The sequence below is a fragment of the Schistocerca gregaria genome, chromosome 4 (assembly GCF_023897955.1).
Source record: "Schistocerca gregaria isolate iqSchGreg1 chromosome 4, iqSchGreg1.2, whole genome shotgun sequence".
Taxonomy (NCBI): Eukaryota; Metazoa; Arthropoda; class Insecta; order Orthoptera; family Acrididae; genus Schistocerca; species Schistocerca gregaria.
Genome location: NC_064923.1, coordinates 483,865,911 through 483,889,445, shown reverse-complemented (window position 1 = coordinate 483,889,445; position 23,535 = coordinate 483,865,911). Strand labels below are relative to the sequence as shown.

The 23,535-nt window shown below is 39.9% G+C and overlaps 1 protein-coding gene across 4 annotated transcripts in view; it reads left to right on the top strand.

The window, feature by feature from the left end:
* Positions 1 to 23,535, top strand: part of LOC126267060 (cadherin-23-like) — a 458,700-nt gene that overhangs the window by 220,968 nt on the left and 214,197 nt on the right. For all 4 annotated transcript variants that reach the window (XM_049971900.1, XM_049971901.1, XM_049971902.1 and 1 more), the window contains 3 exons: positions 19,341 to 19,492; positions 19,783 to 20,001; positions 20,098 to 20,259. In XM_049971900.1, the coding sequence (XP_049827857.1) occupies positions 19,341 to 19,492; positions 19,783 to 20,001; positions 20,098 to 20,259 (533 nt within the window). The remainder of the gene's footprint in view (positions 1 to 19,340; positions 19,493 to 19,782; positions 20,002 to 20,097; positions 20,260 to 23,535) is intronic.

Here is a 23,535-nt window from a genome sequence, read left to right as displayed (position 1 = left end):
TCCAGTCATCATTTACAGCTGATTACTACATTGTTGCAGATTAAGTTGTGCTGAATGCAATTAACCTTGGACTAATTAAACTGATGTATCGTTCGGATACAAACTTGAGCATAAAACGTAAAAATTCCCTTATCCTTATATGAAGCACAGAGAAATATTGCAAAATTTACGTAACAGTTTGCACTTCGTTTATTGAAAAGTTGTTACGATCTCCATAAATTAAAACTCATTGGAATGTAAACCTCAAAGACTTATTTAAACATTTATTTGTGTGGAAGGTAAACATATAGTGCAGAAAATTACGTCACAGGCTAAAAGCGTACAAATCACACTCGTGCCAAAAAAACATGTTTATAATTCACAGACTACGAAAAGTCGCAAGTATATTTCATGTGTATAAAGAAATACCATTCACTCATTGGTACTTCAATTTCACATATCTCTAGACAACACTGTAATAAGTCTGTAACCAAATTCGCACCCCTCTGGACCGCTGGGAGCGACAATTGGACTCCACTGACCCACGTAGCAAGAACAGTCGATCGTTTTGTTTTTAAATTATTGTTGATTGCACTTTGTTGTCGTTTTGGAGTGTTTTTAATCATTATTGTTGACAGCACTTATCACGTTTCGTCGCTCTTACTGTCGTACCAACACCGGCTTTTTATTTAGTCTCAGTAAGTAACTTACAGTTAAGATTTTCGTCCTTGTTTGTAAATACTACGTTTACTTAATATTGAACTTCGTGACTGGATCAAAATGTCAAAACGTTCAGTTGCGTGGTAGTGTGACAAATTGTACGACTACATAAAAAGTGATTTTGGAGATAAATTAATTGCAACATACATTATACAGTACCTGGAAGGATGATTCCTATTCTCAAACTATATTGATTAAAGAAATTCGAAGAAAATTAATTAACGTTGATAAATATTTCTCTCAAAAAATACAGAGTGTATCAAAAAGAATCATTCCATTTTCCACGTCTATATTTTTGAAACTAACAAACATATACCATGAATTTTGTTTTTGGAAGAATGGGAAACTCAACAAGTTTTTTTTGTACCTTTTCATAGGTGTTCAATACGCCCCCTTGAGATTCATGGCATATGTCAACGTGGTATTCAAATTGTTCCCACACTGCAGCGAACATGTCTCGAGTTACAGCTTCATAGCTGCTGTTATGCGATGCCAGTTCATTCATTGTTGTTGGTAACGGAGGCACATAAACTGAGTCTTTTATAAACACCCACAAGAAAGAATCACATGCAGATAGGTTCGATGACCTTGGAGGCCAGTAACGTAAGGCTGAATCATTTGGTCCACTGTGACAGATCCATCGTTCAGTAATCCTCCGATTTAAAAATTCCCACACTTCCAGATGCCAATGTGGCGGTACCACATCTTGTTCGGAAATGAAGTCGTTCGACCCAGTGTCCAACTGTGGGAAAAGAAATTTCTCAAACATTTCGAGATTAGTGCTTCCTGTAATAGTGTTCTCGGCGAAGAAAAATGGACCACACGCCATTTCCCATGAAACTGCACGAAACACATTAAATTTTGGAGAGTCTCTCTTATGTTGTACAGCTTCGTTTGGTAGTTCCGTACCCCATATTCTCATATGATGACGGTTTGCTTTCCCATTTGGAATGTTCCTCGTCACCAAACACTACGCGTGGAAGAAAACTGTCGTCCTCCATCTTGCCAATAACTAAATTACAGAACTCCACACATTGTTATTTGTCGCCTTCACGGAGAACTTGCAGTAGCTGAATTTTGTGTGGTTTCATATGTAAACGTTGACGCAACGCACGCCAGACGGATATCGCGGGCATGTTGAGCTGTCGAGCTGCACGGCGAACGGATTTCTGCGGACTCCGCGTGAAACTACGGCGGATACTAGAACTGAAGTGGGCGCACACTGCTGCTGCCTGGCGGGAACCACGTAAAGCTTGACAATTTGCTCTTTCCGACAGTACGTTGTCCACGCATATATCTCATATAACATAATAGTTATTTTTTTTTTAATCGGAAGATTCTTTTTGTTACACCCTGTATTTCTAATGACTGGCAGTATATGCCAGTAAAGCAAGAGATTAAGTCCTCAAACAATTAAACACTATTGTATCCTATATGTTGTCTGTTAACGTCATCTCAGCATTTACTGAAAGAGAATTATCGGTGGTGGTTTCAAACCAGTTGGAAGAGAGAAACAAAACTTTAATAAATTTAAATAAAAAAGTTATTATTCATTTATTTAAATATTAATTTGCAGCCTGACACCATCATTTTTCGACTGAAACAACTCAAAACCGGAGAGTGAGTGAAAAACATTATTATCGTTGATGTGGCCGTAAAGACTAGTATCTTGCAGTTTTTCCATTTGACTGAAAAAATCGATTATTGTCCAGCCGACCAAAAAAGGATTAACAGAGAAGACAGTACATGATGTTTCCGTTAGAGCTACTCACTAATTTCCACAGAGCGGCTAAACGTAAACTTTGAATAAACACAGTTTATTCATGTTTGTACTGTCAAAAATGCCACGACCAATCAATATAGTGCACCAACATATAATAATTCTAAGTTCATGGGTATCCATATTGATGAAACATTAAACTGAAACAATCATACAGTAGAAATGCTAAAACGTTTAGTATCTGCTACTACAGCTCTCGTCGTCGCAGCTGAATCGCTGTGACCACCATTAACGCTGACAGGTACTGCGAGACTCTGAAAAAACTCAAACAGGTGATTCAGAACCGGAGAAGAGGAATGTTGAGCAAGGGCGTACACATTGTCCATGACAACGCTCGCCCATACATAGCTCGGCAAACCGTTGCTCTTCTGCAACAGTTTCAGTGGAACATCATCACCCGCCCATGATATAGTCCTGATTTGGCGCCCAGTGACTATTCCCTGTCCCCTAGGTTAAAAGAACAATTGTCTGGAAAGCGATTAGCTCCGACAACGAGGTGAAAGAAGAGGTTCATAACTTTCTGAACAGCGTGGCGGCGAGCTGGTATGACACGGGCATACAAGAACTGCCACAGCTTCTACAAAAATGCATCGACAGAAATGGTGATTATGTCGAAAAGTAGGTAAATGTTCAAGCTGTAAACTGATGTAAACCATTGTAGAAATAAACAGATCTATGTACTTATAAAAAAAATAGGAGATCTTACTTTTGGGATTACCCTCGTAGAACAAGGATAACAGCTATATCAAAGTGTGTCTGTGGTGAAGAGTCATTGTAAATTTGCAGCACAATAATACAGACAGTTTATGGTCTCACTGCATCTGTTAAATTGTAAGAAATGATGTATTGCTAAAGAAATTAAATATTCGGTCTTGTATAAAGCGGGGTTCACACAGGCAACAAAAGTATCGCCACTGCTAATGGCGAACAGCAGTTGCTTTGCAGTTGCATGTGTGAACTCCTAGTTTTCGGTGGCGCCATTTAAGAAGCGCAACTTCTGTCACGCCAACAAAGTTGAGCTTGGTTCTACTTTGTTGCGCCATTTTGCCTTCTCCACAATCGAATAATGTCATTCGATTGCTACCTAGCAACTGGTTTCAAACCTTTCTAGTGTCTATGCGTTCGCAGATAGTGCTTTTGTTTGTGCGTTTGTTATTAATATGTCGAAAAAGTGGTCAACAGCGACAATTATGAGATTCTTGGAGGTGTATCACGAACGAGAATGCCTTTGGAATCACAATCATACAAAGACAGAAATTTGAGAGATGTTGCATTAATTGAAATAGTTAACAGTATGCGTGAATATGTACCTGGAATTGATGTAGCTACAACAAAATTAAAAATTCGAAGCATTCGAAATACTTACATGAATTAACATAAAAAGTACTGAAATCACTTATGTGTGGTGCGTCTACAGATGGTATTTATAAACCCAGCCTTACTTGGTGTGAAGCTGCAGACCAGTTCTTAAAACATATAGTCGAGACAAGAGAGACGAGAAACATTTTGGTAAGTAATATTTTACATTTATTATGTTTCTAAAACATCTTATTTAGTAATATGTACAGCCGTTTAATCAGCTGAGACAGGTGACGCCATTTTGCAAACTGCGCAATTACGAAGAATTTGTGACGTCCTGTGTCAACGGTAGCTCACTGCGCCATTTCAGAATGACTTGACTTGTGGCGATACTTTCGTTGCGAGTGTGAACCCGGCTTAATACCTACAAAATCTCTGGGAAACTTTATAAGATCACAACAGTGCAGAGATATGAGTCCTGTGGAGTGAAAAGATGAACAACACAGATGCACTTTAGAAATCAATAAAGTATATGTATCGCAAATAAGCAGTTAATGCTCAGCAAAGAGTGCAATTTTATGTTTTCAAATGCAAGTTATGCGTTATAGACTATGGAAATCGGTTGTGGCGCCCCTAGCGGCGGCCTGCGTCACTTCCACCTTAAACCGGCAGTGAACCTGTCACACGCTTTTCATTCACTACATTTACATGCGACACATGTTCTGAAAGACGAAAACCGAATATCGAAAACTGCCTTTTCCCGTCGTGTTTACGTGTTGAAGTCTAAAGTGGCTTTGTTAGGCCAGTTAAACATGGCGCCTGAAAACAGCTGTTACAGTTTGTTGTAGTCAGCACAGTCGCTATTTCTCTTCGGGTAGACTAGGTGTAAACAGCGTCAATCTATTATTTCTACTTATCCTTCGCTGTTCAAAAAGCCACATCGTCCATAATAGCCTGAGAATTTTTATAAACAACATGAAATCTGACAGCCCAAGGATGTTTCGAAAAGGGGTTGCGTTTACGTGGGAGCGAAAATCGATTGTGGAACTAGGAAAACGGCAACCAGAAGCATATTTCCAGAATCGATTTTGAAGTGTTTACATGAGCACCCAGAAGCGGTATTGTAAAATCAGTTTACAAAATCCGGTTTTGCAAGCCACATGTAAACAGGGTAATTAAGTGAAAGCATACCAAAATGTCTACAGAGACCTATCCGTTTGATGATGACGCTAGAATAGTAGGAAACATTAGCAGCTTATCTGCCTCCGCCATATTCACTTACTTTCTTTATTCCACTTTAATAACGAAGAGTAACAATGAAACTTGCAAATTTTTATCATTTCCATTGCACCAATAACGAGTATCAGAAAGAAAACTGAAACTTAGCCCTGTTTTTGTTTTACAAAGGTTTTCATCCATAAAGAAGACATTTATTGCCAATGTATGTATAAATCACAAAAATTAAACAATACAATAAAATATTGTTCAATGCTCAGGTTATACTATTTCAGTAATTTTGGTAAAGAAAAATTAAGGACGAAGGTGAGGCCTGTAAGCGCTTGGAGGGAAAAATAATCCCACAATTCAGAGAATCTGAAGTCATTAGTTGGTCCAAAGACTCCGGAGGTTTTAAGAGCCAAGCTATTTCATAAAATGTTGACGGTGATGAGAAGATTGTCTTGCAGATTTTCAAACATCTATTCAGGTTGTTAGAGAATAACAGCACAAAATTATAATTAGATGCAGGCCGGGGTAGCCAAGCGGTTCTAGGCCTGGAACAGCAGGTTCGAATCCTGCCTCAGGCATGGATGTGTGTGATGTCCCTAGGTTAGTTAGGTTTAAGTAGTTCTAAGTTCTAGGGGACTGATGACATCAGAAGTTAGGTCCCATAGTGATCAGAGCTATTTTTATAATTAGACTGTTGATAAGCTGTTGCTATGTTATGAAAATCTTGGCTGTCGCATTGCCTCTGAAATACATTTCCTTGATATTCACATCGACTTTTTCAGTCAAAATTGCGCCACATAGCGAGTGGTTTGTTTAGAATATTGTAACCATGGACAAGAGATACACACAGATGTGGTCTCCGATTTTGACAGACTACAGCTGGACTATTACTAGTGATGCTCCAGATGTAATTTATAAGTAGGGCACAGATTTGAAGATTTTAACCACGTGGAATCTAAAGAGGGCTAAATCGCACTTAAAGATCTAAAAGGGGCTAAACGGGGCTTCCAAAGAAGAAGTAATAACTAAAGATGGTTTTCCAAGAAAAACACTGTTTTTAAATACATTTTCTAAATTAATACTAAGGAAAATCAAAAATCTGAATTCGCACATTTTACAGAAAGACAAAAAATAAATTTATGCACAACTGTGATCAAGAATGTCTGTGGCACAATGATGCTTGCCTTTGTAACTAGACATGCTTGTCTTTATAATTAGACAATTTGTCATCCCACTGCTGCGTTGGGGGCGCATCAGATATACCTATTTTTTGAAGTTCGGAAGGTATAAGAAATATGGTGCCATTGAAATCAACGCTGTGTCTGATTCACTGTCGTCTTGTGAATATGTGCCTACGCCGCTGCGTTGGAACAAACCCAGCGAGCCCTTACTTAAATAACGTCCGATAATAGAGAGGTATTTTAAAGGAACACATCAGTGACACTTGAATCGATTTATGTTTGTAGTTACGAATTAAAGTTCTATGGTGTGTTGACTAGCACTGAGTATTGCACTTTAAGTTGTAGTGCTACACTGTCTGGATAACATGCAGGAGGTATACTATTACTACACAGGTCCGATAGTGCATACACTTTATTTAGCTTAAAACTGTGCAGGCCAGTTGCAACCTCACAGACTGAACCCATTCATTGAACTGACTGTCAAAGATATTGCGCAAGGTCTCGGTCGACTGCCAGCGATGTTCTTTGTAGTTGCAGATTTCCCACAGCGAACATCCGACTGCAGGACAGGTGACGTACTATTTCATATAGCCTAATGTGATGAAATATAGTAAGCTTTGAACTGGTACATGCATCCCGTGCCAAAAGAGCAAAGTTTCATGTCATGCTCAAGCAGTATATCGACGTGAGTTTGCATTTGCTGGTGGCTTTCTTGCCAGTGGGGTCTCGAACGAATGGCGCCTGAAGGGCAGCTGGCTATGGAAGGTTCCTTCAACAAAAATTTATCATGCCTAAAAACCGATGTAGTTCTTGGTAGTTCTGTAGTGTCAAAAGACAATAAATTGTCTCTGTACGATGTGGTGTAGTGCGAATGTCAGTCATTTACTACATGACCAAAGAAAATGACTTCCTTTTGTTAGAGCTGACATTTCTCTTCTTTGATCAGAATTCCGCTCTCAGAGAGCATGTCGAGAATATATTTAAGATGCGAGTTACGGGAGTCATCAACCAGTGAGAAAATTAGGATCGCATCGAAATGGGCATAACAGAACGGAAACTTGAATGGTATGTCACCAATAAAGCGCTTCCCTGTTTGACAAGCGTTCTTAAGCCCATATGGCGTAAACATAAAGAAGCCGAAACGTGAGGTAACAACAGTTCTATGAATATTGCCTGGACACATAGAGATCTGCACATATGCTGTCTTGCAGTCAGTTACACTGAGCACAGAGTTGTCTGCCAAATAATGAGTGAAATCCTGGATGTTTAGAACTGGGTAGCTGTGTGCTATACTGCGAACATTGAGAACTCTGTAATCACCACACTACCTGATAGATCCATCTTTATCGTTTTTGGAAACCAATTAGATGGGTCATGCCCAGGAACTAAGATGCCAGCTTGAAGGAGTTCATTTACCATGGCCTTAGCAAACTAGAGTAAATCTAGTGGTAGTCTATACAGTCTGTAACACACCAGGGGACAGGGTATGGTGATGGTTTTATGAACCACACCATTTTTAATGTGGCACTGCACAAACTGGTCTTTCGGGGGAAGGGCTTGGATACTGGTTATGGGGTAGACGAGTAGAAAGTGCAGTACTGACCTTTGCATTTATAGATGGAGATGGTGCTGTTGGTGTGTCCACAGATAACAGAAGGGATTAGGAGGCAGTACAGTATGGGGTCAGCAGAGGCAGACCAAATAGCTTTTTGAATTGCTGCTGTGCTGCTTGAGTTTCTTCTTGATGGCATGAATTCTGTGTCAGAGACAATCTTTGTCATGTTGCAGGTGGAAGTTCGTCATGCACGTGTGGAAGTAGAGCTGTTGTACTTAATGTATACGATAAATGATGTGGAGGCAGTCCTGAAAGAAACGATGGACGTCAGGCATTCCCTGAGTGATGTGAACTGCTGTGTAAAGTAGGTCGCACTGTTGTTCAAATGGCTCTGAGCACTATGGGACTTAACTTCTGAGGTCATCAGTCCCCTAGAACTTAGAACTGCTTAAACCTAACTATCCTAATGACATCACACACATCCATGCCCGAGGCAGGATTCGAAACTGCGACCGTAGCGGTCGAGCGGTTCCAGACCGCTCGGCCACCAGCAGCTGGCCGCACTGTTGTTCTGAGCCATGAAGGGGCTGTTGTCAGCCACACCTGTTGCAAAATGGTCACTAGCCATGTGATCAAGAAACTGCCAGACAAGTCAGGAACCAAACAGAAGTGACAGGGGAAGTCTGTGCCAAGTACTGATTCACCTACATCTGCAGCTATAAATGTCCAGGTGAGAAACCAGCCAAAACTGAAGTGCGGATCTGAGATCCCTGAACTTGGATTATCGGTTGTTTGCTGCACAAAGCTGGATGTGTAGGCTGCCTGACATCAGGTATGACAAAGATGGCAGTGAAGTATTGACTTCTAAGCTGACTAGGTAGAGCTTCTGAGTCGACTAGGTAGTACTGGCCACTGATGCAGTCAAATATGAAGTCTGTTGTCATGACAAGAAAGAGGTGGTTGAGGGGTATAAGTGACTTAGATATCCTGTGTGGTCCTCTGTGCCTGGTTAGAGCTGTGCATTGAGCTTGGGAAGTCACATGTTGAATGACAGATGCGAGCAGATTCACCAAAGTGTTTGGAGTACCAGCAAAAGTGACTCTACACAGGCATTGTTGCAGCACAGTTGATGGGGTTCTTCACAGGCATGGGTGCAGTGTTGTAGATGGATGGACAGGGGTTTGTTGTGCTGGTGCGAAAGTCATCTCTCTGGCCAGATGTGGTGATGGCAGGGTCGTTGGAGGTTGGGTGAGGTTGGCTTGGACTGTGGTAGATGGAGGTCAGTTAAGCTCCCAATGTGGTTGCAAGTCATGTTTGACACCTTTGTCGTCAGCACTGTTAATACATTGTTGGTGGTGAATGACGGAAAATATTCCGTCCATATGTTTGAGTCATTCATCTAATGGCTCCTAATCATGAACGACCATGACCAGTTGCATTTGTGGGGGCAGCTTGATGACCCATAATGTCCATAGTCCATATCACGCATGAAGTGCATATCAGTTTTGTTATGTGACCGATGCCAGCTGTGGCAGAGTCCCATATTTTAGCTGTTTGTCATAGATGGCACAGTGTAACTGTTCCTGTAGAGAATGGATTTGGTGATGGAGGAGTGCTGTTATTACAGTGACGTTGTTGTTGTCAGTGTTTGGGAAGGGTATGGAGCCACCCATGTGGCTAAGCAGTGTCACGAAATTTCAGGTATAACTAACTACGTCACTCTTTGCAAAAATGCTGTTGATAATGGAATACCAAAGGATTGGTTGATATGGCCGAAAAGGTAGGAGCTTAAGATGAGTTCCTGGCCCAGTGGGTTGCTACAGAGACATCCGTAGAGGAAGAACAGCTGTACAATTAGGCTCCTACATGTTGTAACTTCATGCACAGTAGGTGAATTGGAAGAAAATGCTACTGGATGCATATGACCCAAAGTGAATGGACTTAGATGCCGTGCAGATGACAGCTACAGTCCAAATCTAACTTCCTGGATCTTAGTGGCTTGGAGGCATCTCGGCCTGCAAGTGAAATGGAGCCCACTCCAAAATCACAGGTTGGCTAACGCACTCGGTTGTTCAGAACAATTGTTCATTTTTGGATGACTGTTGTGAAGAGTGTCACTTTCACTTTTGATAACTTCAGGTGCATGAAGGATGTTGTTCATTGCTCCAGGTACCATAGCATGAGGATTGCTGTCAGAAAGCGTGAATTGCACAGTGCAATGGGGGTACTGTGGCAGCATTGTAATCACAAAATAACAACAAAAATTCTGAACTAAATACGAACATGTACATCATAGGTTACCAGTGTATGTGGATAATGCTATGCTATGCTATGTGGATAATACGCAGGAGATGTACTAATACTACACAGATCCAATAGAGTGCACTTTTTATGTAGCTTAAGACCATGCAAGATAGATACCACCGCACACCCAAAAACCATTAAGCGAAATAAGTGTCAAAGATCATGCACTTGGTAGCGGTTGACCACCAGCAATGTTCTCTGCTGTCGTGGAGTTCCCACAAACTATAATTTTGTCATGGCTAAACAAAATCGTCAGAAATTGGTCTTTCCCGGCAGTGGATTGGAGAAAACGTCAACTTCACAACTGACAGGAGAGTAATTTTTTTTACCAAGCCTGTCAAAAACAAGTAAAAAAACATAGGCTATTTCTATCACTCATTTTTTACTGACATCATCTTAGTGTTTGTTTTAATTTTAGGCAAGCTATGATAAAAATTTCCATGTTAACATTAATGTTCCTTGTATTTTTCATTCAAAAACTCCAAAATTAAAATGGTTTGTTTAAACCTATTCCAAGGAAACAAAAGGGCTAAAATCTATGTTATAATAATTTAAGATCTGGGCCTTTTTTTATAAGCGATGAGACAGGTGGGAATGCACAGTTGATTTATAGTTTGATCAAATGGTCTTCAGAAGATCAGGTCAGAACATTTATAACAGTAAAAGTGTTTATAGTGCTGAATATTTTGGACTGTAACAGTACCTACCCTCCTTTCCTTTATTCATTAAGAATTAATTAATTGTTTATGTTAGATAGTTTCTATTAAAAAATAAAAAAGTTACAGAGTCTTATTCTGTTTCATTTGGTTTGATTTAGTAATTTTGTGAATTCATGTTTACTGAAGCATAAGGTGTCTTCTGTCACTGAAGCTACAGCAGCTGATATTCTGGTTTTTAGTTCATCAATGTCACGAGGTAAGGGACGAATGTAAACACATTGTTTAACATAGCGCCACAGGAAGAAATCAGATGGTGCTAAGTCAGGGGACTTAGGCCAACAGTGTAAAGCCTGGTCTCATGGTCCTATACACCCTTTCCAATGTTGAGGCAGGTTGGCATTGAGGAAACTGCATGTGTTGTTGTGCCAGTGTGGTGGTGCTCCATCTTGCTGATAGATGAAATTGTCAGTCAAGTTGTGGAAATAACCAGTTCCATAGCATTGCAAGATATGATTATCCTGTTATGGTTTCTTCCTCAAAAAGTACGGTCCATATACCTTGCTTTGCGAAACAGCACAAAAAAATTCACTTTTGGTGAATCACGTTCGTGTTCAATTGTTGCATGAGGATTTTCGAGCCTCCATATACACATATTATGACGGTGAACCTTACTGCTAATGTGAAAAGTTGCCTCATCGCTGAATATCAACAGTGGCATAAAAGTGTCACCTTCCATGTACTCTAGAATAGCACTGCTAAAGTCCACTCACGTCACTATGGCAGTATCTCGAAGAGCTTTTACGAGTTGTAATCGGTTTGGTTTGAGGGTTAAACAACACCATAACACACGCCACACTGTCATATGCGGTTATGCAAGTTCTTGGCTAGCACGATGCGTAGACTTGCGGGGGCTCCGCTCGAATGCTCGTCTGATTTGTTCCACTGTTTTGTTCAGGAACATGTGGCCGGTCAGGAATTTTTACTTTACAGAGGCACTCTCTTTCTTCACACTGTTTATACCACCGTCGAGTGTTATTTGTTAATGGTGGTTTAGCACGAAATCGAATATGAAACGCCTATTGAACTGCGTTCAATGATTGAGTGCAACTAAATTCAGTAACACAATACGTCTTCTGTTGCGCAGACGCCATATTGCGCGAGACAGACTGCACACTGCAAGTCAGCGCTCATAGCGACATCTAGCGGATTTTTTCCTGAAAGTGTAGACCATGCCGATTACATCTAGTGACATTTGTCTCAAGATTATTACAAGTTAAAACCGGGTCATTCTTTTTGGGGCACTCTGTATTATTCAAGTTCTTCTTTACCTCAGGGATTCAAAAATATTAACAAATAACCTACACTAAATTTTAGTAGCGTATATTGCTGAAACTTTCTGGCAGATTAAAACTGTGTGACGGACCAAGACTCGAACTCGGGACCTTTGCCTTTTGCGGGCAAGTGCTCTACCACTACAGAGTGAAAATCTCATTCTGGAAACATCCCCTAGGCTGTGGCTAAGCCATGTCTCCGCAATATCCTTTATTTCAGGAGTGCTAATTCTGCAAGGTTCGCAGAAGAGCTTCTGTTAAGTTTGGAAGGTAGGAGACGAGGTACTGGCAGAAGTAAAGCTGCGAGGACGGGGCGTGAGTCATGCTTGGATAGCTCAGTTGGCGCCGGCACAGTAGCTCAGCGTGGTCGCTCAGAGGGTTTAGCTACCCTCTGCAATAAAAAAAACTGAGTGAACGGATCAACAAACAACCTGAACGAGTGTTATCGGACGTCTGCCACAAACAAAATCAACGAACAATACAGAACAAAATGAGATGAACAAAAAAAAAAAAAAAAAAGTTGGTAGAGCATGTGAACGCGTAAGGCAAAGGTCCCGAGTTTGAGTCTTGGTCCGGCACACAGCTTTAATCTGCCAGGAAGTTTCATATCAGTGCACACTCCCCTGCAGAGTGAAAATCTCATTCCAGGGTATATTGCTGCTTGGAGAAATATATTGTGTATATGAAGTGCGTTCAAAATGTAATAGTAATTTTTGTTTTTCTTAAAGGATCTTTATTTATTATTAACATCAACTTTGTCCTCTTAAAATTAATGCATCTCAAATATAACACACTTCTGCCAGCACTTTTCCCAGTCTTGGAAGTACTTCTGAAACTCACTTTTCATTGTGGTGTTCAGCTCCTTCTGTCTTTATCTCATCAATGTTGGAAAAATGACGGCCTTTTCATGGCTGTCTTTAGCCCCAGGAATAGAAAGAAGTCGCAGGGGGCCATGTCCAATGAATACAGTGGCTCAGGCAACGTAACGATTTTGCTTTTGGCCCAAAAAGCAAGAACAAGCAAGTGGGAGCATTGGCATGTTGAAATATCCACGAGTGATTTTGCCACAATTCTGATCGTTTTCTTCGAACTGCTTCAAACCAACGGCACATAACTTCCAGGTAGTATCCGCTGTTGACTGTATGACGTAAGGCAGTAACTTATAATGCACTATCCCATTGTAATAAAAGAAAATAGGCAGAAGAAGCTTCACATGTGATCGAACTTGAATTTTTTTCGGTCTTGGCTCTTCAGGCAGTTTTCATTTGGACATTTGTGCGTGGGTTTCGACGTTATACCTGTATGTCCATGTTCCATCACCTGTTATTACTTTCTTTTCAAGTTGTAGATCATTGCTGACTTCATTCAGCAGTTCCTGGGGGATGTATACTTGGTGTCGGTTTTGGCCGAAATCAATAATTTCGGAACAAACTTTGCTGCCACACGTTTCATGCCGAAAATATATAAAAATAATTGCTTCTCCTGAGCCAAAGAGTATGACGACGTCACCAACAGCCTCTTTGATGTCAATTTTCCTGATTCATTTTCTTTACGTCTACCACATTGTCGTCAATAATTGATGTACTAGGGCGTCATGGGAGTCGTCATCTTCAACGTCTTGTCGACCTTTTTTGAAACGATTATACCATTTGTAAACCCTTGTCTTAGGCACAGTAGATTCCCCAAAAGACACAGTGAATATTTCGAAAGCAGTGCTGCATTTTCTTACATTTTTCAAGCAAAATTTAATGCATATTCTCTGTGCCATCTTTTTGGAAGTAAAAATTCACAGAGCAGTCGAAAACACGTATAACCTTTTCGACTGTCAACAATTAACTAAATACTGGTCGGTGGTCGCACAGTTTTAGTTGGCTCCACTCTGATAGGCAGAAGTCGGTTTATTTCGTTCCATTCAGGAATGTTTACGTTTGTTGCCAACAATAAGTAACGTTGTGAATACTGTGTTTATCCGTGTGCGTTGTTGCGCGTAATGAGTGGTATTATTTTCAAAAATGAGTGTCTCGCAATAAACTTTCATGTGTACCAACAAGACAAAATAATTCACAATCGAATGAATGTATAAATCTCACGAAATTTAAAAAAATTGCCGTTACTTTATCACACCTTGTTGTGATGGATTGTATACGGCACCATTGGAGCTAACTAATTCACAAATTTTCAAGGGAAATTTGTTGCCCAGCGTAATCACCGTAACAAGCACAGTAAGCGTACACTGCAAAAATATTCATCCACACAGCACACATGATCACTTAATATGTTGTACTGAGAAAAGTTTATATTCTGGTAGGCAAGTGCACTGAATCTTACAAAAGGTATGAATTTCCGGAACTTTTAAATTATGTTGTATGTAGATGGTTTGCAGTCTAGAGTCACAGTTTATGACCTCGAGAATTTCCCAAGGTTTTCGTCTCCTAACTTTAGGAGACGAAAAACAGGAAAATTTTGGTTTTGTTTATTGCCTTTTTCCTCTGCTTTGTATGACAAAAATCACCTTAACTTTTCTTGTATAGTATCAAATTTCCTACAATTTGCACTGCTGAAAGGTATAAGTACCAAAAAATCTGCAAAACTTAAGGATTCAGCATAATAATTTTAATTTTACAACATTTTTAGAAAGCATAATAGTATGTGGTTCTAATGGTCAATTCAAAAATACCACCAACTCTATGCTTATTTCCTTTATGGTTGCGTATAAATGAAAAAAACGCGGTTTTTAGTGGTAGATGTGTTGTTCTATGGTATGGGTGAGGTATATGGAACAAAAAATAACAATGGGTGTGAAGTATACACGATACCTTATTGCACATCAGCTCACAGATTAGAAAGAAGATCTGACATGTTAACAAGCTTAACTCCGACGAAGGTTAGCAATATGATTCTTGCCTCTGGGCAGCGATATAGGTCATAGATACCCCCATAGATGTTTAACCAAGAACTATCTTCCCCTTGCCCTCCTCACCTTCAAATTGGACGTTCGTTGAGTACAGGTATGCAAGTATATGGAAAAACATTTTTCTCTATACAATGTATACTTTATTAAAAAATTATTTAATTTTATACAATGTTTTACCAGTTAAATGTATACATGGTGTCGCCAGAGGAATGGTCAATATTCGGGGATGTGATAGGAATGATCATTTGACCCAGAAATATCTAAGAAACATGGTCTCTAAAATGTCCAACATAAGAGCTATGAACATTATTCAGTGGAAGAGATGTGTTTCACAGCAGCAAAGATGAGCACGTACCCATAACTCTTTAAGATATGCACCTTAGAGCCCATGTTTATAGGTCATGTTTTTTTCCATTTTTGGTCCAAACTACCACCTCTTAAAATAAGGAAAGCAAAGAACTTGCAGCAGAAGAAATGTGTTACACAGTATCAAAAATGAAATAGTACTCATAGCAAGTATTGCTTCCTGCTTGTAATTTATGTGGTTCCTTTAAGATTGGTGTTGAGACGGGCTTGCACTCATAAAAACTGAAACACTCCTGAATCTTCTTTGCATAGTCTTGTTGACTTAACTTGATTACACACCATCATCAAAGCATTTTACCTCAAGTCTGAGAAAATATGATGCTGGTTTCACAGTGATCTTGAATCCAGCGTTCAGCTCATCAACAAACTTTCTGGCATCCTGCTGATCGCTGGCCATAACTAAACCATCCCATATGCTAAGAGCGACTGTTTCTTGTCACCTTCTTTTCTGGTATGTAAGCAAGGACCTGTATCACTTGTACAGAAATCAGCTTACTAAAGAAATACTCCAAAACATTACTGCAAAATCATGGGGCTTGCTTAAGTCCATACAAACTTCAGCTTAATTTGCAGACTCTGTGCCATCATTGTACCTTTCTGACTACATCTTCGAGTTCTCTGTACACGAATGCCGTATAAGTATCAGACTCTATGAAATGTGTCTTCTCAGTTTCAGTACTTCTTAACATGGAACAAATTGTGCTCAGCTTAGCTGCTGACAGAAGTTTTCACTGTAATCTACACCATAGCATTGATAAAATCCCTTGATGACAGTATTTGGCAATGCTTACCTCAGGAACACTCATATAGTACAGCTCTTGCTCATTGTGGAAGAGAAGTCAATTCCCATGTCTGATTCTCTGGTAGTGACTGCATTTCATTTTTCATAGCTTTCTTCCAGTGAATAACTTGTATATTATTTACAGTTTCTTTGTATGAGTCTGGTTCTGTATTTGTTTCATTAATCGTCTCTTCAGTCTGGTTCTGCGTTTGTTTCATTAATCTTCTCTTCAGTGAGCCTTACATAATCATTTAACCATGAAAGTTTCATTAATGTTGAATGATTTCACAGCTGTTGATGAGACTGGATGAAGAGCTCTTCTTTGCTGAAATTTGCCTCATCATCTTCTTGAGCTGCATCCTTTTACTGATTACCTGCTCAACATCTTGCAAAGTTAATTCGACTTGTTCTTCACAACTTGCACACTTCTTGTACCTGCTGATTATGACTTTGTTTTCTTCTTTCACCCAAATTCTGTAATGCTCATTTTCATTGTAGCTTATGAGATAGTGCTTGATAGCTTTCTTATTCATTTTTTGTTTTCTTTAAACTGGGATGTGAGCATATCATGTACAGCTTATTACACATAAATGTTTTATTCTCAGCTTCTTACCTAACAAAAAATCAAAAGGACTGATGATTTTTCAGTTCAATTTTGCTGATGCTCTGACCAAATGTACCCACATGATTGCTGAGAAATTAACTTTTTTTTATTTGTAACATTACGAGAGAAGGAAAGTTGCTATTCACCATATAGCGGAGATACTGTGCCACGATAGGCACAATAAAAAGATTCACACAATCATAGCTTTCAGCCATTAAGGCCTTTGTCAGAGTATAGCTTTTAGGCCTTAATGGCCAAAAGCTATGAATGTGAGAATCTTTTTATTGTGCCTATCGCGGCTCAGCATCTCCGCTGTATGGTGAGTAGCAACTTTACTTCTCTCGTATTGTTACATTCCATCCTGGATTTTCCATTGTTTGCTTTATTTATTTGAGTACTTGAAGGTGTTAGCTTTTCAACTATAGTTTGCATCTCATGCTATCTTCCAACATTTTGCTGTAATGTGTAGAGTGCTGTCAACCTCTGAGTAACACATTCTGTGTGCATATGACCTTAACTTGCTAGAGCTACATGCTTGTTTCTCTTTTGAACTTCACATCCTCAAAGTTTCCTTCCATAATTTTCTTCGTGCAGCTGATGCCATTTCCTAAAGCTAAATAACAGTTCACTCCTTCAAGATTAACTGTACTTCTGACAAGTGATGCTGGCTTATAAGACCCAAGGAATGTTCTTTTATAGAGAATCATGCGTTCAGCTTCTCAGTACTAAGATTACCAGCTGCTCTGGAAGGCATCATACCTGCTTGCTATTCATATGTTCTTCAATGTACCTCAGTCAAAATTTCTATTTACTCTCAATATTGTGAAGAGGAAATTTGGTACCTCACATACAGGGGACATGCTGAGTTGCAGATAGGCACAACAAAAAGACTGTCACAAATATAGCTTTTGGCCAGTAAGCCCTTCGTCAGAAGTAGACAACAAACACACACATACACACTCACACAAACACATCTCACAGACACAACTGTAGGCTCAGGCTTCTGAGACCACACTGCGAGCAGCAGCACCAGTGTATGATGGGAGTGGTGATTGGGTGGGAGTAAGGAGGAGACTGGGGTGGGGAGGGGGAGGGCTGTAGGGTAGGGGTGACTGACGGTGATGTGCTGTAGGAGAGCACTCAGGGACGAGGTGGAAAGAGGATAGGGCAGCTATGTTCAGTTGGAAGGTTAGATGGAGGGTAGCAGAGAGGTGGGAAGGGGGAGGGATAGCAGAAAAGGAGAGAAGTAAAAAGACTGGGTACTATGAAGGAATGGGGGCTGTGTAATTCTGTTCCCATACCAGTGCTACACAGCCCTCATTCCTTCATCGCACCCAGTCCTTTTACTTCTCTCCTTTTCCGCTATGCTTCCCACCTCTCTGCTGCTCTCGTCTAACCTCTCAACTGCACATAGCTTTCCATCTTATCCCTGCATGCTCACCAACAGCACTTCACTGTCCGCCACTGACCCTCCCCTTCCCCGCCCCAGCGTCCTCCTTACCCCCACCCAGTCGCACTCCCATCATGCAATGGTGCTGCAGCTCGCAGTGTGGTCTCAGTTGCCTGAGACTGCAGTCGTGTGTGTGAGTTGTGTTTGTATGAGTGTATATGTATGTGTTTGTCATCTAATTTCAATGAAGGCCTTACTGCCCAAAAGCTATATTTGTGACAGTCTCTTTGTTGTGCGTGTCTGTGGCTCAGCATGTCCAGTATATGGCGTGTAGCAACTTTCCTTCTCTAATACTGTTACATTCCATCCTGGATTTTCCATTGTTTGATTTGAGGATCAGGTTTGTCTTTTAAGTTGATCATGTCCTGGAAGTACAGATGTGCACTCTTAGCATAGTTCAAATGGTTTACTGCTTGCAAGTAGAGAATCATTTCTTCGGCACACTTGATGTGCAGGTTTCAATCCCCCACCGATTTGTCTTTAATGACACTTTTCAGCAAGACAGACATGCGGAAGAACTGAATCCAATGCATAGTGGTAGAGTCACAATGTTGTATAAAGAAGTCTTGCATTCAGTAACAAGACACTAGCCCAACCCACTGTTGGGGGAGGGTCTGTGGGATTGATAAAAAACTAAACATTAGAAGTATGTACCTTATGCTTTTAAATTTTAGGATTACAGTTCTAATACTAAATAAAAGCTCTGTATTTTGGTAAGTATGTCTTGCAAAAATAGAGGAAATTTAACACTCTTTGAGAAAGTGATTTTTGTTGGTAGCTGAGGAAAAAAAGATTATATACAAAAAACTGAAAAAGTACCAAAGTTTCATGATTTTATGGTTCCTCTCCAGTTAAGACAGTGTTATATACACTGAAAACTTGAATTCTACACTACAGACTATCTACATTCAACTCATTAGAAGTTAAAGAAAATTGGACCTTTCACTCTGAGTAGTTGTTGATACTGTAAGGGATATTACCCCATTCTTCCACTGTGTCCCATGTTCACCAATGAAAATGAGTTACAATGTTCAGATCTGAACTAATGACTAGAGACCCATTTTTGGATAGTACCAGTAGCTAATAACAGTGAGAATGTGAAACGATATATTCTGTTTCAGTCTGTAAGACGCTTTCTTCAAACTGTTTTTACTTCATGTGCCTGAAAAAGAACTATTGTATGTTGATAGGTAGCCTACTATATAGACTGCGGGGTGTCGACACAGATGGAGACTCCCTTACTTTCGGTGTACGTGAACAACCAGACAGCGACATTCTCAGGATAGAGAATTTTGCTGGTAACCAGGCCAGCATCTACCTCAGGAAGCCCCTTGACAGGGAGGTTTGTAGTCATCAAACACAGATGTTTGCTGTATCCTGTTCCTTTGGTTTATCTGTTTATTTATTATTGGCTTCTAGACTATGTATTTGTGTGAATGCATTTATCTGTTATCTGGCTGTATGTAATGAATTCAGAATTAGAAGCAGAAACTCACACAGTAGTTGTCATGACACCATTATTTCACTCTTCGTCATGAATTAAACACTGCTCTTGATTTGCTAAGTCATAGGAATCATATTCTGAAAACTGAAAGTAATAGTGAATTCAAGTGAAATTTTTGTGTCACACAGGAGAAGGAGGAGTACACTCTTGTCCTTACTTTGACTGATGGCCACTTGGGTGATGGGAACTATGTCACTCAAAGTTTATTCATTTTGGTTGAAGATATCAATGACAACGAACCAGTTTTTAAACCATATCAACCAACCATCAGTATTGAAGAAAACAGTCCACCTGGAATTATTACAACTGTTGAAGCTACAGATCAGGATGAAGGATCATATGGGCAGGTGAAGTAAACAATTTGTTACTGAGTAATGTGTGATTAAAAATTTAAAAAATGGTGTTGGTTTATACCTAACTAATTTAGTTATCATTTTTTGCAGGTTGTCTACCATTTGCAAGAAACTGATGGTGATAATGATGTATTTTCTATCTCTACTGTCAATGGGAAAGGTGTCATCAGACTTTCAGGACATTTAGATTATGAAAGGAAATTTTTGTATCAACTTAGAGTGCTAGCAACAGACCGAGCAAATAATGAGAAGGTTAGTTTAACTTTCAAGCAATGTAAAGTCCACATTGGAATGTCAGCAGTTATGGAAAGGATAGATTGCTATTTGCTGTTAAGGTGACATATTGAGTTGCAGACAGGCAAAATGAAAAGATTTTTACACATAAAGCTTTTGGCCAAAGCCTTCATCAGAAAAAAGAAACATACATGCATTCACACAAGCAAACACATGTCACACACTCATGAGTACCATCTCTCACTGCTCAGGCCAGACAGAAACTGGAACGCGTCTAACAGGGCAACAATCCATAGAGGAGCAGTAAGGGGAAAGGACAGCAGGGTGTAGGTGTCAGAGAGAAAATAGTGCTGCCTGGCAGAGAAAGTGGGGTCTAGAGCAGGAAGACAGGGCAACCTGGTGCAGCATCAGGAAACTGTGGGAGAGGGAGGGAAGGGATAGAAGGAAGCAAAAAGAAGACGAGCAGAGAAGAGGGAAATATCAGTGGATGCATTGGCAGAGAACAGTGTACAGTGAAGGTGGGGATATGATTTGGGAGCAGGTGATAGGACAGAGAGGACAGGAACTGTTGGGTGGAGGGTGTGGGGATAGTAGGTTAATGTAGAAACCCAACAGTTTCTGTCCCCTCTGTCCTATCACCCCCTCCCAAATCATGTCCCCACCCTCATTGTGTACTGCTCTCTGTCAATGCACCCACCAATTGGTTCCCCTTCTCTGCTCCTCTCCTTTCAACTCCTGATTTCCCTTCCCTTTCCTCCCTCCCCCATAGCCTCCAGACACTGCACCAGGTAGATAGTGATCATGTGTGAGTGAAGTGCCCTTGCTTATGTGAATTCATGTATGTTTCTCTTTTCTCATAAAGGCTCTGGCCAAAAGTTTAATGTGTAACAGTCTTTTCATTGTGCCTGTCTGCAGCTCAGCATGTTATCTATACTGTGAGTAACAATCTATCTTTTCCATAATTGCTAGTTTAACTACAATCAGTTTTTATCGGTGTAATTTTCTCATCGTACTTTCACATAACTTTTCTCAAAGGTTTTGTTAACGGTTGGTCACATACATATCAAGCCTGCTTCATATCTTATCTACCAGTAGCGGTTATTCTTCACCATGAATCAGTATACTTACACCTATATGGTGAGTAGCAACTTTCCTTCTCTCGTATTGTGACTTTGCTTCATATATTATCTACCAGTAGCGGTTATTCTTCACCATGAATCAGTATACTTACACCTATATGGTGAGTAGCAACTTTCCTTCTCTCGTATTGTGACTTACACAACTGGTATTTATGTAGTGGAGCAGGGTGTGATCTTCTGAAACTATCACTTTTTATTTCAGTTTCCAGTGAAATTCCAACGAATTACATATTGTCTGAAATTACAAGTTCAATATAGAAAATAACAGAGAATATAATTTGAATAAAACATGTTTCACCCGAGTTTTATATAAAAGACAAGGCTTAAATAATGACAAGGTACATAATATTGAAATAGGACATGCAATAGACTATGTGTAAATTGAAGACAATGAGAGGTGATTTCACACATCAAGTGGAGTGAAGAGAATCTCAGTGCAGCTGCTGTCATGATACCATAGCTTGGAGACATAATGTAGATTTTTAGAAAGCAGTTAGTGTTGCTACTCACATTCACCACATTTTAGGTTTTTGATTGCAGCTTATGTTTTCACTGAGGTGCACTCAGCCTCGTGATGCCAATTGAGGTGCTACTCGACCGAATAGTAGCGGCTCCGGTCAAAGAAAACCATCATAACGACCGGGAGAGCGGTGTGCTGACCCCATGCCCCTCCTATCCGCATCCTCATCTGAGGATGATATGGTGGTCGGATGGTCCTAATGGGCCACGTGTGGCCTGAAGACAGAGTGCTTATGTTTTCACTAACTGCCAAAACTTAGTAAAATGCAGTGGTCGACTTGATCAATATACAATATCCCGTACTTCATCAATAGTAACTAAGCCATATCCTTCATCACTAAGAATTTAGTGCTAGCCTTCTTTCAAGACTTTTTAAGGTCCTGCAGAGGAGGGAGGGGCAACAACATTAGGAAGTTCATGCTGTATTACTCTCCCAAACCAACATAGACCCTACATTGTTTCACACCCAGAACTGAACTCTCCCAACCTGCTCTTCCACCATGATTTACAAGGAAGCTACCCTCTCCAGTGAATCTGATGAGATCCTGTGAACAATATCCATAAAAATGCCTTTAATCTAAAGACTTTTGAGATACATTGCTCTTAAATACAGAGTTTCTTATATAAACATAAGTCCATTGTTCACCATTGCATAGGAACCAACACTGGGGAGGCAAATTCATTGCAGCACATGTTCCAATCCACCCCTCATATTGTGGCAGCCAGTATATCAGTTTTACAAGATGAGTTAGGAGTGGTTTTGAAAAGAAAGCTAAGAGAATCGTTACACCACTTAGCACCGCAGACTGTTGTGTCTGTAATATCTGTGCACAAAGTTGTTATGAACTCAGATGGAAACCTTACAAAATAATGATAGTACATCTACTGACTAATTCAACTAGTGTAGCTTGCTGTCAGTACTGCATTTGGCTACTGCTGTCCATGTGTGATGGTGTTGATAATGAACTGAAGCTATATTTGAGTATACAGAATTCTAATATCCCTGTCATTATTTTTGTGACATATTGCATGTCCAGTGAGCAACACTTAGTGGCCAAGCCTATCCAGTTGCTTATACTACAGCTGCAAGCACAGTATGCTGATGGTGACCCTACACAAAGTAATGGATCATTTGTATTTATTGTAGTTTTATTATGTTCTTACATCCTTTGACAGCACCTATCTTGGTTACAAATTTTTCATGTTCTGCTTACTACTTCAAGAAGATATGTAGGAAGCTCTTTAGCTACTTCTCAGTTCAAGCATGTAAATTCTACTACTGGCACTGGTGTATGGCATCATAATGCTCTCATTGATAAATTTTCAAATTCATTTTTGTCTTTTCTAGATACAGCTGATAATTACACAGAACGAAAACAGTCAGAAATTAATGAAAACACAATTAGCAATCAAAGAATATTTTGAATACCACAAATTTTAAGCACTGGGTCACTTCATACTTCAGTGTAATTGTTTCACACTTCATGAACTTACTCAATAATAATGTAATTTGATAGATAAAAAATTTACTCACCAGCAGTAGCAGCAGAACACACATATAAAGGTATTTAAAATTTGCAAGCTTTCAGGGTCTGTTGCTGTTTCTTCCAGCAAAAGGGTTGAAGGGGAAGTAAGA